The 13,319-nt window shown below is 30.4% G+C and overlaps 1 protein-coding gene across 3 annotated transcripts in view; it reads left to right on the forward strand.

The window, feature by feature from the left end:
- Positions 1-13,319, forward strand: part of LOC143065117 (beta-galactosidase-like) — a 31,217-nt gene continuing 17,898 nt past the window's right edge. For 2 of the 3 annotated variants that reach the window (XM_076238474.1, XM_076238477.1), the window contains exons 1-9: positions 1-85; positions 1,490-1,653; positions 2,114-2,264; positions 4,007-4,070; positions 5,474-5,568; positions 6,977-7,175; positions 11,923-11,978; positions 12,343-12,464; positions 12,946-12,986. In XM_076238474.1, the coding sequence (XP_076094589.1) occupies positions 17-85; positions 1,490-1,653; positions 2,114-2,264; positions 4,007-4,070; positions 5,474-5,568; positions 6,977-7,175; positions 11,923-11,978; positions 12,343-12,464; positions 12,946-12,986 (961 nt within the window). In that variant the 5' untranslated portion in view covers positions 1-16. Of the gene's footprint in view, positions 86-1,489; positions 1,654-2,113; positions 2,265-4,006; positions 4,071-5,473; positions 5,569-6,976; positions 7,176-10,771; positions 10,956-11,922; positions 11,979-12,342; positions 12,465-12,945; positions 12,987-13,319 lie in introns of all 3 variants that reach the window. The other variant, XM_076238476.1, reaches the window with a different exon arrangement.

The raw sequence follows: 13,319 nt of genomic DNA on the forward strand, positions 1-13,319 counted from the left end.
CAACAAAACATTGAAAATGGCGACTTACATGTTTCGTCCAACTTTCACTTTCGTCTTTTTATTTATCATCATACATGCACTAAAGGTATTTGTAACACAAGGACACACAAGATAACTTGTATTTTGGTTCAAAACATTTAAATTTCATCAAAATATTAGTTAAGTCTTTCTCAAACACCTTTAAGAGGAGTGAAAACAAATTTTAATTAAATCTTATCAAGTCTGACAAAATTTTTTATCAAATCAAATCAGATTCTTATAGCTCACCTGGACAAAAGAGCCAGTGTGATCAAGTGGCATCTTTCGTTGTCATTGTTTTCTTTGATAACTTTTACAAAGATCTAACAAAAGTAATTGATATTTTTTAAACGACCACAAAATTTTGTGCATTTGCATATTTTGCATATTGGTATCACGTCGTTGTTGTCGTTGTCTGAAGACATTTGGTGTCTGGACAATAACTTTAGTATAACTATAGATAATAGAAATCTATCTTTAAACACAAGGTTTATAACATCAAAAGGAAGGTTTGGATTGATTTTGGGGGTTATGGTCCTAACAGTTTAGGAATTAGGGCCCAAAAAGATGCCCAAATAAGCATTTTTCTAGTTTCCAGACAATAACTTGTGTTAAAGCATATGTATCTCTCTGAAATATACCACAAGTTTCCATACCTCAAAGGGACAGTAAAGATTGGCTTCAGGGGGTTATAGCTCAAACTGTTTTTAGAAGTTAGGTGGAAACAAAACATGCAAAACAAGGGTTTCCTATTTAACAGACAATTTTAAACAGTGTAAGGGAGGTAATCCAATCATATTTTGGAGGTAATCCAAACATAATGGCTCTGTGTTGAAGGCCGTACCTTGACCTATAATTGTTTACTTTTATAAATTGTTATTTGGATGGAGAGTTGTCTCATTGGCATTCATACCACTTCTTCCTATACCTATATAATATGTTTGGATAACCTCCCTTACACTGCTTTTGTGCAATACACTATGTTTTTCATATATTTTTTGTTTTGAAAAAAAAAGAGGGGGATAAAACATTTTTGGTTGATATGCAACAGCATTATGTGCATACTATCAAAAAAATTGAGTATAAATTCAAATCAAATAACCAATTCTAAATTCTTTGACTACAGTTATTCTGTGTCAGAAACCTATTATGTGTCAAATATTTAATTACAATTCAACAAATTCAGACCTGTATCAAGCATCAATATTGTTCCATTTTTGCCCCAACTGTTCAGGGTTGGACATTTGCGGCCCCAACTGTTCAGGATTGGACATCTGCGGTCGTATCCAGCTTTGCTCAAAGCAATTTAGTAACTGTTATATATCGATTGAAATAACTTCCACACTGTTATGAATTTGATTCTAGTTATTGTTTGTAAAACAAGGTTTTAAGGTGCCTTTGGAACCAATCAATTGTACTGGTAAAGCTATTTGCTAGTTATTGAATGACTTTATTTTTTCATTATATTCAGGCAAACAGAACGTTTACAATTGATTATGATAATGACATGTTCCGTATGGATGGCAAACCTTTCCGTTATATATCTGGCAGTATACATTATAGCAGGATACCTTCATATTACTGGAAAGACAGATTACAGAAAATGAAAGCTGCTGGCTTGAATGCTGTACAAGTGTAGGTAGTCCATTAGACTTACATGACTTAAGGATGAATATTTCTAAAAAACAATATGAATACCAAACTGATCTATTCAATCTAGAGATAAGTATAAAGTATGATGACAGTGATCATCTAATACTACATTTTGTACTTGTTACAAAGTGAATCATCAGTTCAGCTCAGCTTTATGTTGAAGATTAGGACAGGATGTTAGAATTAATAATACCTTTTCATATTCAAACTATCTTAAGATTTAAATTATTACCAACAAAAATCTTGGTAGCATTAGTTTTAGCAGTATACTTCATTATGAACCAAGCAGATGTAAAAATCGCTGTGAAGTTGAATAGACAAGGATTTATACAAAGTAAAGTTTACTAAAAAATAAGTTGGTTTTCTGTAGATGATTATAAATTTTAAGCAAATGATACACATTTCTAGGAAAGAGATTTAAATGATTTTTTTTAATTTCTAGATATGTACCTTGGAATTTCCATGAGATGGAGGAGAATGAATTGAATTTTGAAGGAGACAAAGATTTAGTTGGATTCATTAAGCAGGCACAGGAAGTTGACTTGTTTGTTGTGCTTAGAGCAGGGCCTTATATCTGTGGAGAATGGGACTTTGTAAGTTATTGTACTTTGAGCTGGATTTTTTTCTTCTAATCAGAAAATCATGAATGGATTTCTATGATTTTTTTAAAGAAAGTTCAATACCACAAAAGAGGGTTGGGATTGATTTAAAGGATGAAGGTCCTAACTGTTAAGAAGTTAGGGGCCAAAAGGGGCCCAAAACAAGCATCTTTCTAGTTTCAGGATAATAACTTGTGTTTAAGTATTTCAATTGCTTTGAAATTGTACCACAATGTTTAATACCACAAGTAAAAGGTAGGGATTAATTTTTGGGGTTATGGTGTCAATAGTTAAGGAATTAAAGGCTACAACCAATGCTTTGTAAAATGCAATGTTCACTGAAAAAATAAAACAATATTTACCCTTCAGTGCTTACAAGCACTTTGATTAATGTTCTTCAGTTTTGTCCTTTATAACCTTACGGTATATGATATTTGTTTCCATTCTCTAACTTAAGTTTGTCTCAACTGAATTTAATGGCATGTATAAATAATGCTTATTACCATTTAACTCAGTTTAAGTTCAAATTTCGGGAGTATCACTTTACAGTCTTTGAGTTATGTCCCTTTATAATGTGATATATCCATCATTTGTGTCCCTATGGACACATTCCTCATTTATTTTTCCATTTTCTTTTAAAGGGGTTCATATTTTTTTTCAAAATTTTTCAAATGTCAAATTTTTAAAAAGTTTCAAGAAGAAATCAATTGCCCAATAAATTTGTAAGATCCTTGACCACATTTTTTTTCTGTCAGAAACCTATGTTATGTAAAAAATTTGATCACAATCCAAGTAGACCACTTTCGTGTTAATCCGTCACTGGAAAAAACTTGTCAATTATGCCCTGCACTATTAACGTTCATCAAGCGTCTTAGTAATCGTCATTGTGCAGGATAAACTAGAAATAAAGTTTGTTCAGTAGGTACTTAATCAAAATTCCCAAATGACAGCGGTGCTGATTTTCAATTATGAGAATTTGATTTGCCGAATAATTTGTGCAATATAGCTTTATAGTTTTCCAACCACTCACTCAACATTGGAACGGAAGTGACGATGTTCCTAAAGGCACAAATGACGTTCACTAAAACCAAAGTTTTTGACAGAAATGCATAGAACTCGAAAGTTTGTCTATTTTGACAGTATGAAGCTTGAATATTGTGTCCAAATTTGCCCCAACTGTTCAGGGTTTAATTTCTGCGGTCGTATCAGGCTGTGCTCAGCGAAGCATTTTATTCATCAATAATTACAAGTAACAGGTATATTGTCACTTGGCCTAGATCTCATTTTCATTGGTTAATATATTGATTCAATTTTCTTTATAGGGTAATTTTTCCTAATTACCACAAGTAAAAAATACTCAGGATATCTACATGTATAGCATATTCAGATAAAGGTTTTGTAATGTCAGACGTAGATTTATGTTAAAAGTTGCAAAGTATTCACACAATTTCGGTATTTTGCAATTATGTAATAGTGAGAACCTGTAGATTTTCTTCCATGACCTGCAGTGAAAAATAGATTCTGAGAACTTTGGTAGGCATATGCATTATAACAATGAGTAGAAATTTCTTTACCAATTGGTCATTACTATTTATTTTCTGTCAAGATGTCTGTATTAACTGTGTATTGATCTTTTATCTTATAATTTGAATGATCTCATCTAAATTAGATATTACATATTTATGAAATTCTATTGTTTTTATGACCTACTATAACTATTCTGTAATATATTTCAGGGTGGATTTCCTCCATACATATTAGCCAAGAATCCTAATACAATATTCCGCACTATGGATTCAAGTAAGTCATATCAAAAAGGCAACCTTTTGTGTTCATAGGTACTGAAGTTGATTTTTCTGTTTCTTTTATCATTTTTTTTTCTGGTATTAAAAATTTTTTAAACTTGAATAAATTTCTTGAATCTCTGTAGAATTTTAGAAAATTTGTGTTGTGTATGGCAGAAGTTTTTTTCCATTTCTCATTAATTTTATATTATGTATTTTAGACTTTTAAAACTGTGTGAAAAATTCATGATTCTCACCAAAAAATAATTGATACCAAAGGGAAAAAAACATGGAAAAAAGACAAAAGAAGAAAGAAACAACAGTTAAGATACATTTGTTTTTCAATTATTTCTGCAAATTTTTCATTTCATGAAAGATTGAAAAATTTATCTTCTAAGTATTTTGTTTATGTTATCTTAGAAGCATCTACCAAATAATATCTATTTTTAACCGGATTTTTGTGACAAAAATGTCGGTTATTGATTTGGGGATGTACGGCGGGCGGGCGGCAATCAAATGTTGTCCGTGCATTAACACATGAACCGTTCAACCAAAGCTTTTAAAATTTTAATATGTTGTTACTGACAACTAAATGAAGGTCAAGTTCAATAATGGCGATTTTGACTTTTAACCTTCAGGAGTTATGGTTCTTGAAAGATTGAAAAATGGAGTTTCCAGTCGTCTCCGTGCATTTACGCATGAACTGTTCTACCAAAGCTTCCCAAATTTTAATATGTTGTTACTGATGACAAAATGGAGGTCAAGTTCAATAATGACGATTTTGACTTTTACAGTTCAGGAGTTATGGTTCTTGAAAGATTGAAAAATGGAGTTTCAAGTCGTGTCCGTGCATTTACGCATGGACTGTTCTACCAAAGCTTCCCAAATTTTAATATATTGTTACTGATGACAAAATGGAGGTCAAGTTCAAAAATGACGATTTTGACTTTTACCGTTCAGGAGTTATGGTTCTTGAAAAATTGAAAAATGGTGTTTCCAGTCGTGTCCGTGCATTTTCTCATAAACCATTCAACCAAAGCTTTTGAAATTTTTATATGTTGTTACTGATGACAAAATAGAGGTCAAGTTCAATAATGACGATTTTGACTTTTACCGTTCAGGAGTTATGGTTCTTGAAAGATCGTAAAATGGTGTTTCCATTCACGTTGTTGCATTTACTAATGAACCATTCAATCTAAGCTTTTCAAATTTTAATATGTTGATACTGACTACAAAATGGAGGTCAAATTTGATATTGACGATTTTCACTTTCAGCATTCATCAGTTATGGTTCTTGTGATATTGCCAGGACACAAATAAATGTTAATAAATCCGGTTTGCTGTCGTTGTGACAGCCTCTTGTTTAAAATTTATTCATTGTACATTTTGTATATAATGATAACTTTTTCAATTTACTAGCCTATATAAAGTATGTAGACAAATGGTTAGATGTGTTGTATCCAATGTTAAAACCTTTACTGTACATACATGGTGGGCCAGTGTTAATGGTTCAGGTATGTAACATTTTTATACGACCGCAAAAAATTTTCCGTCGTATAATGGTATCATGTCGTCCAAAGACACATTTAGTTATATTATGGTATACCGTTGTTCGTCCGTCCCTTGTCAACATGTCGGACATTAACTCAAAAACACTTTAACATATTTGAATAAATCTTTGATGGATTGTTAATATCTATTGACATGATCTCCATTTGTTGGTTTTTAATTTTACATTTTATGTTTCTGAGTTTTGGGGTTTTATTCATTAAAAAAGGGGGGAATTCCAGTTTTCGGACAATAACTCAAAAATGCTTTTAGTAGTTCTCATGAAACTTTGGTGAATAGTGTCATAATTGACATAAGCTCCCTTTCGTTTTCTATAAATTTTTATATATTTTACTTTTTAAATTCTGGGGATTTATTTATTAAAAAAGTGGGGATTTTCCAGTTTTCTGACAATAACTCAAAAAATGCTTTCAGCAGTTCTCATTAAACTTTGGTGAATTGTTTATATCTATTGATAATCTCTGATTTGACATTGAGAAGTGATTGAACTTTATTCTTCAAAAACACAGCAGGCGTATCATGTCTTTTGGTTAATTTTGTCTTTTGGTTGCTGTCTTATTTATAAAAGAAATGCTGACATATATATAAGAATATGTGGTGAGACAACTTCCCATCCAAGTCACAATTCATAAAAGTAAACCATTATATGTCAAAGTACGGTCTTCAACATGGAGCCTTGACTCACACAAAACAGCAAGCTATAAATGGCCTAAAAATTACTAGTGCAAAACCATTCGAACTGGAAAAATAACGGTCTAATCTATACAAAAAACGAAAAACGAGAAACACTTATGAACCACATCAACAAATGATAACTACTGAACATCAGATTCCTGACTTAAGACAGGTGCAAACAATTGAAGCGGTTTAAAGAGGTTAATGGTACCAAACCTTCACCCTTATCTGAAACAATAGTATAACATCACAACATAAAAAGACACACTGATTGTTGTTGATGGTTGTTTTGTTTAAAACAGGTGAATAACACAACAGACTCAAATACACTGTTTAATACTGTATTTGATCTATTCAAGCATGAAACGAAACCTGTCTATTATTTCATTATGCATTCAAATATATAGCTATAGTATCGGCTGCAATATGATTTGAATGCTTAATAGTTTTAGTGACTCCATTTATATTCAACAGAAGAAATTAACGCCAGCATCAAACAGTTTATATTCAAATAATATTCATATTCTTTTTTCAGTATACAATGTATCAGGGATACTTAATGGAATGCTGTACATGAAAAACTTTGATAAACAGCAAGGAGTGCTATAAAGAATTTATGAGTGTTGAAAAGTAAAGAAAAAGAAGTGATAATACAGAAACGTTGTTTTTTTTTTTCAGATAGAGAATGAATATGGAAGTTACAAGGTAACTGGGGGATACTGTGATCATGACTATATGAGACATCTGAGGAACAAAGCATTTTCACTTTTAGGGAAAGATGCTGTTATATTTACCACAGATGGTGACCGTGACAGCCCTGAGTTAAGGTGTGGCACTATTGAAGGAGTATATGCCACAATAGATTTTCATCCTACCCGTAAGTGGAGACAACTCCCTGTTGCAGCTGCTTTTAATGGCCTATTTGTATGCAATTGTTTTGAATATAGATTCTATCTGTTTGATCTCAATTAGTTATCTACGCAATAAGAATATTTTGGTTTTGTAAACTTCAAAATTGTATATTTCACAATTTAACTTCTTATCTAAAGTGACAATAGAATGAAAAGAATATATCCTCAAAACAATTGCATTTTATGTTGTTTTTATAGGAACTAGTTTCAACAACAGTGTACATGTGCATTTTATGTTTCTCATTCATAATTCAGCATATCGCAAATTTAATTATCATTTTAAAGTTTAATGATTTTAAATGAACTTTAAATGCTAATTAGAATTAAATCCCATACAATATTACAAATCCAATTAAAATTTTGGACATTAAATTTACTTATAGTATAACTAATCGCCGTATTTGAATATCAAAAATAAGACAACGCGTGACCGAACAACGCATGGATTAAACGAGTGCGCAGCACGAGTTTAATCCATAGCTGCGTTCGGTCACAAGTTGTCTTATTTTTGATATTCAAATACGGCGATTAGTTATTCTTTTTATTACATTGGCAAATGGCTTTTTTTATGAAATTAATGTAGAAAATGTAAGGAACTATATCTTTTTCCTACGCATTGACAATTTGTTTTGATCCGACGTTATCGACGTCTTGACAACGCCTATTGTTGTATGACGTCAGAGATTGAAATAACCATGTTTATTTCACATGTGAAATTATCGGTTTTTATTTAACTGGGAAATCAATGTAAATTGTAATTCATTGCAACCAATGTAATAAATATCTTAATTTCCAAAATGAAGCCGTCAACAAATTATGAAAGAAAATACTTCGAATGCATGGTTTCTATTTTTTTTTTGCTTTGGTAATTTAGATGACACATTTATGGTACTTTCAATGTCTATTTGGTTACTACCAAATAACTTAGTTGTAAATGTAAAATCAGTATATAATTAATTCCTTAGTAAAACATTAAAAGAGAATATGAGAAACATACTATGCAGTGGTGAACTTCTTTTCTAATACTAATAACACAATTACATGTATTTATATGTGGCAATCATTTACCTGAATTAATCTGTTGATAGCTTCACATTAATTTACTATGTTTCCTCGTATTGTATTTCTCTGTAATTCAGTGGACCATTTGATTTCTCTACTTTTCATTCTTTTATCACATTTCTCGATTGGTGTAAGAAAAATATTTTCATCTCTAGAAAGAACGATCTGTGCTAAAGATTGGTTCAAATTCAATAATGAGGCCAAATGTTTTTGATTTCTTCTGAATTTCCTAGTGTGATGTCATGAAAAAAGGTGACCATGCCTGATGACTTTACATATAAAACAATACAGTTTTCTGAAAATCTTTGAAATGGAAGGTTAACTTTATTAAGATAGCATCTAAAAATCATTAGAGAAACAGATTCCAAAACGATATCTCATGCATTAGGATATTTCTCTACTCAACAGTTAAATTTTAAATATTTAAGAATCTTGGCAAGCTCTAGTTTTACAGTGAGTTGACTATGGGTGTTATTGTAAAACTTTACCTATAGCTCAACCTGTTTTTAAAATCGACAACACAATAGGGACATTTAAATTGACCAGTTGGTATTGTTAGATTTAAATCTACCTTGATGCTACCTGTAAAAAAATTTTTCACCTAACCCAAAATTTCAGCATGCTTTTTTCCTGAACTTTTTCTTACCTAGGATTATTCTATTGAGAGATTTTTATTTTACTGTCATTCGAAATATTAGGAGTGATCAAGCCAAGCATGAATGACTATATCATATGTTATTTTCTTGCAGTTTATTTAAAATTGCATGGCCTAAAATGCACTACATTTCATCTTAATGTTTGCATAGCCACTACTAGCAGTGTTTACACCCTAAATAATCCAGTCGTAATATTTCACTCACTTTATGAAACATCAAAATCATATTTGAATAAACAATTTCATTTATTTTTTTACACTAATATTTGACATCTCATCCAGAATTCCAAAGATTTTAAATAATTCCCAATTTTATTCATTTTTCACTACTTCACTAGATTTTTTTCTAAATCCATAGTATAAATTCTGATTAACTTCCCATGATATACATCCTAATTTAACAGGTGCAGAATCTATGCATAATTCAGAATCTTGTATTTTTTTTTTATCATTTCCATTACTATATTCCAAATAGCTAACCTCACTTTACAAATATTTTGTAATATTTTATTTATATTTTTACTATATATCACTTGATTTTACTATATCCACAGTAAACATTTCATTTCATATCCTATGATAAATTTCCAAATCAAACAATTTTTGATCCAGAATTTTATAATGACTATTTCCAATTTTACATTCACTTAAAAGATTTCCTCACGTTAGGAATATTTTAGAATATTTTACTTTCATTTTTCACTTTATCACTAGATTAGACTATATCCATAATCCACTGCATTAATTCAACATTTTATTTCATTTCCAAGATCCCATTTAAATGGTAAATCATCTTAAGTTTGTAATAGATCCCAAAATTAATAATGAATGATTTTAAAATCACATTTAAAGCCACAGAAACATGTTGGATGATCTCACACTATATCTCCTACTTGAATTCCAGTTTTGAAATTTTTTAATCTTTAACATAACTAAATCCCATCGTATGAAAATTTGAATTTCCTTGAGTGAACACAGCATTTTATGCACAAAAGTCCCACTAATATTATAATAGATTTCAAAGAAAAAACACAGCAAGGTATACTCCAAAATTATTTTCGAATTTTACATGTACAACATCATATGTAAGCCCCACAAAACAGTTTGACTGAATTATTTCCTCCTTGATGTCCTTCATGACAATAAAATCTTGAAAAAAACACATCACATTTTAAGAAGCAAAATTGCTATAAATAATCTAAGAAGTGAATTGAAATAAAAGAAATCCAATATTGTATGCACAATGACACCAAAAGATTTCAAACATTGCAAATAATAATCCAAAATGAGAATCTTGAAGGGTCATGTGAAGAAATGAACAACATATCCCTCTGAAAATGTAAACTGTAAACACCTAAACAGCTATTTCTTGTTTCACTGGCAGCTGGACAATACTATATATAAGGGTTAGAATTTTAAAGAAGCATTTAGTATGTAAAAACAGTTTAAATTTTCAAACATAGTAATACATATTTAATTCAATCTTTTACTGATTTAGAATTTTAGGTAAAAAATAGATAATTCATATATATCAGAAATTTAAAACAATGAAAACCAAAACTATGTTCTTCCCTATCAATTTTTGAATAGAATAATCCTACGTAAGAAAAAGTTCTGGAAAAAAGCATGCTGAAACTTTGGGTTAGGTGAATAAAAATCTTTACAGGTAGCATCAAGGTAGATCATTTGTAAAGTAAAAACAGATGAAAATCAGGAAAATGGTTGCTACGGCAGGTTTTATTGCTTCTGTTTATTTCTCTCTAGGTACAAGTGAGGACTGTCAGATTTATAGTGTTTTCCTCTTGTATGATTATCTATGATGATATTCTGTGGTCTGCTTTTCAGATTGAAAATGAATATGGCAGTTATTTTGCTTGTGATTATGATTATCTACGATATCTACGTGAAAAGGCTTTGGCCTATCTGGGTCAAGAGGTTATTCTCATAACCACTGACGGGAGTGGTGATGGCTATCTTAAGTGTGGTAACCTAGAGGGTGTATATGCTACTGTTGATTTTGGGGTTACTAGTAAGTTTTTCCCTTTATTTATCCAACAATCTTCAATAGTTTTTGCATGCTTTATAATTTTGCACATAATTCACAGCTTTCTCACCCTAATCATCTCTAAATCCTGAATATTTATTGTATACAGAAAATAGCCAAATAGTTCTAGTTTTATTATTTCATTGTCAATTATGTGTATCATGTTAATTTTTTGCACTTATTCAAAAGCTAATTTACATATCTCAATAGATTTACCACTATAGTGGTAAATCTTATATTTTAATCAAAAGCAGGGAGACTCAGACTGGATAATTGAGAGCAAATACTGTGATGTTAGATATTTCTTTCAGGATTTATTTGCATTAATTTGGTAATCAAAATAAAATCATGAAGAATAACCTTTTGGTTTAATTTTACCTAAAGGCAAATTCAGAAACAAACAAAAAACATGTTAATAAAACCTCATGAACGGTTTTGGTTCTAAAAAAATTGCAAACTTTTGTTTCTGTAAAAATAAACCACTTCTCAGTATTAATATGCTTCTCCATTTTCTCACCAAATTGAGCAGTAGTGTAATGAAATGGATCTCACCATTTTTTTCAGGATTAGCAACTCTATATTTTACAGTATACACTAAGTCTGAATGAACCACCTTTAAAGTTTATTTTTAAAAGCAATGTCAAACAAATCTGCATGTCAAGCACTTTCCCTTAGCTGTACTATTTTTTGCACTAAACATGATTATTTTTTTTTATTCTTTGAACATACTTTTTCTGCAATAAACAAAACAAAAATTGGCTTACTTTATATCATTCCCCAATTTGATATACAGTGTACTGACAAAGATGACCGGTTAACTTCAATAAATAAGTCCACTTTTTTGTACCGGTACATATTTATGAAAAAAAAAGTTGAAAGTTAAGGGAATGTAGAAAAGTTTGTCTATTTAGAGTGTGATTATCCATCCTAATGTTTCTTAATGTTTTTGTAGTGGATCCTAAGAAAGCATTTCAACCACAAAGAGACTGGGAACCTAAAGGGCCTTTGGTATGTAAAATAAAATAAAAATCTTACCTGTAATGCAAATGCTAAATTTTGATTTGAAACTATTGTAAGATGGTTTCATTTATTAGGTGTTGGGGAAAACAATGTTTTTGCAATCATTGATTGTTGTATAAAAGATGGTACATCATGTTGAACACTGATGATAAAATTCAATATAAAAAGGAAAAAATAAAGTTAATTAATTGCTAAAAGAGGGCAAGGAAAGGGCAACAAAACCATTTAATGTTTAGAAGCAATGATCAGAATGTGACAGGGCATGCTTCTAATACACAATTTTTAATTTACAGGAAAAGTCTTTATACAAACTACATTGTTTTTTAATTGTGTTTTTTACCTTGTTCAACAGGTAAACTCTGAGTTTTACACTGGTTGGTTAGATCACTGGGGATTCAAACATTCAACCACAGGTTTAGATATTGTTGCCAAGAGTTTAGATGTGTTACTAGCCTATGGTGCTAATATCAACATGTAAGTAGACTTAGATAAAAAACAAAACATTGACATCAACAAAATCAGGACTTTAATATGAGAGTCTGTAAAGGTGTCAAACAAGCAATATTAAATAAGCTTTCAAACAAAACAAGAAAAGAAACAAATGTATAAAATGATATAATGTTTTGATAATGATAAATGATAGAAACTAAAAATCATAAATGATATGTTTGACAGCTATACTTCTCTAAGTAATGATAGTCTGAGATTTGTAAGTAAGATACAAACAACTAACCTGCTAAGATTTGCAATTAGAATTAGTTTTGATTGATTGATATTTGCTGTTAAACCCCACTTTCAGCACTTTTGGCTATTTCATGGCAGGACGTTTTTATTAATGTAAGAAGCCAAGAGAACCAAGATTTTGAAATCTAGGATTTCAATTAAAATAGTTTATAAGAATTACAGTATGCTTTTGGAAATGTATTAATCAACTGTTTCTTGTGTTTTTTTAAAGGTATATGTTTGAAGGTGGCACCAACTTTGGCTACTGGAATGGTAAGTCAACACAAGCAAGCTAGCCAAATTTTATAAGATGATCATTTTTATTGCTTACTGATGTCTTAAAAAATGAATAACACAAATACTTTCAATGCATTAATCAAAGAATAATAAATGATGGCAAACCATTATATAGATTATTTATATGAACTGTATTTGGCAAGAACTCTATTTATTAACTTTTATGCTAGTCAGATTTATTATTTCCATCTTCAATATAATGCAAAATCTACAATGTCTTAAATAAAATTAATGTACGTTTGTGCTTTGAATTTAACACAGGGGCGGACTATCTAAGTATTATTTATTTGTACTTTTGATATGTTGCAT

This window comes from Mytilus galloprovincialis, chromosome 2 (genome assembly GCF_965363235.1).
Source record: "Mytilus galloprovincialis chromosome 2, xbMytGall1.hap1.1, whole genome shotgun sequence".
In the NCBI taxonomy this organism is placed as follows: Eukaryota; Metazoa; Mollusca; class Bivalvia; order Mytilida; family Mytilidae; genus Mytilus; species Mytilus galloprovincialis.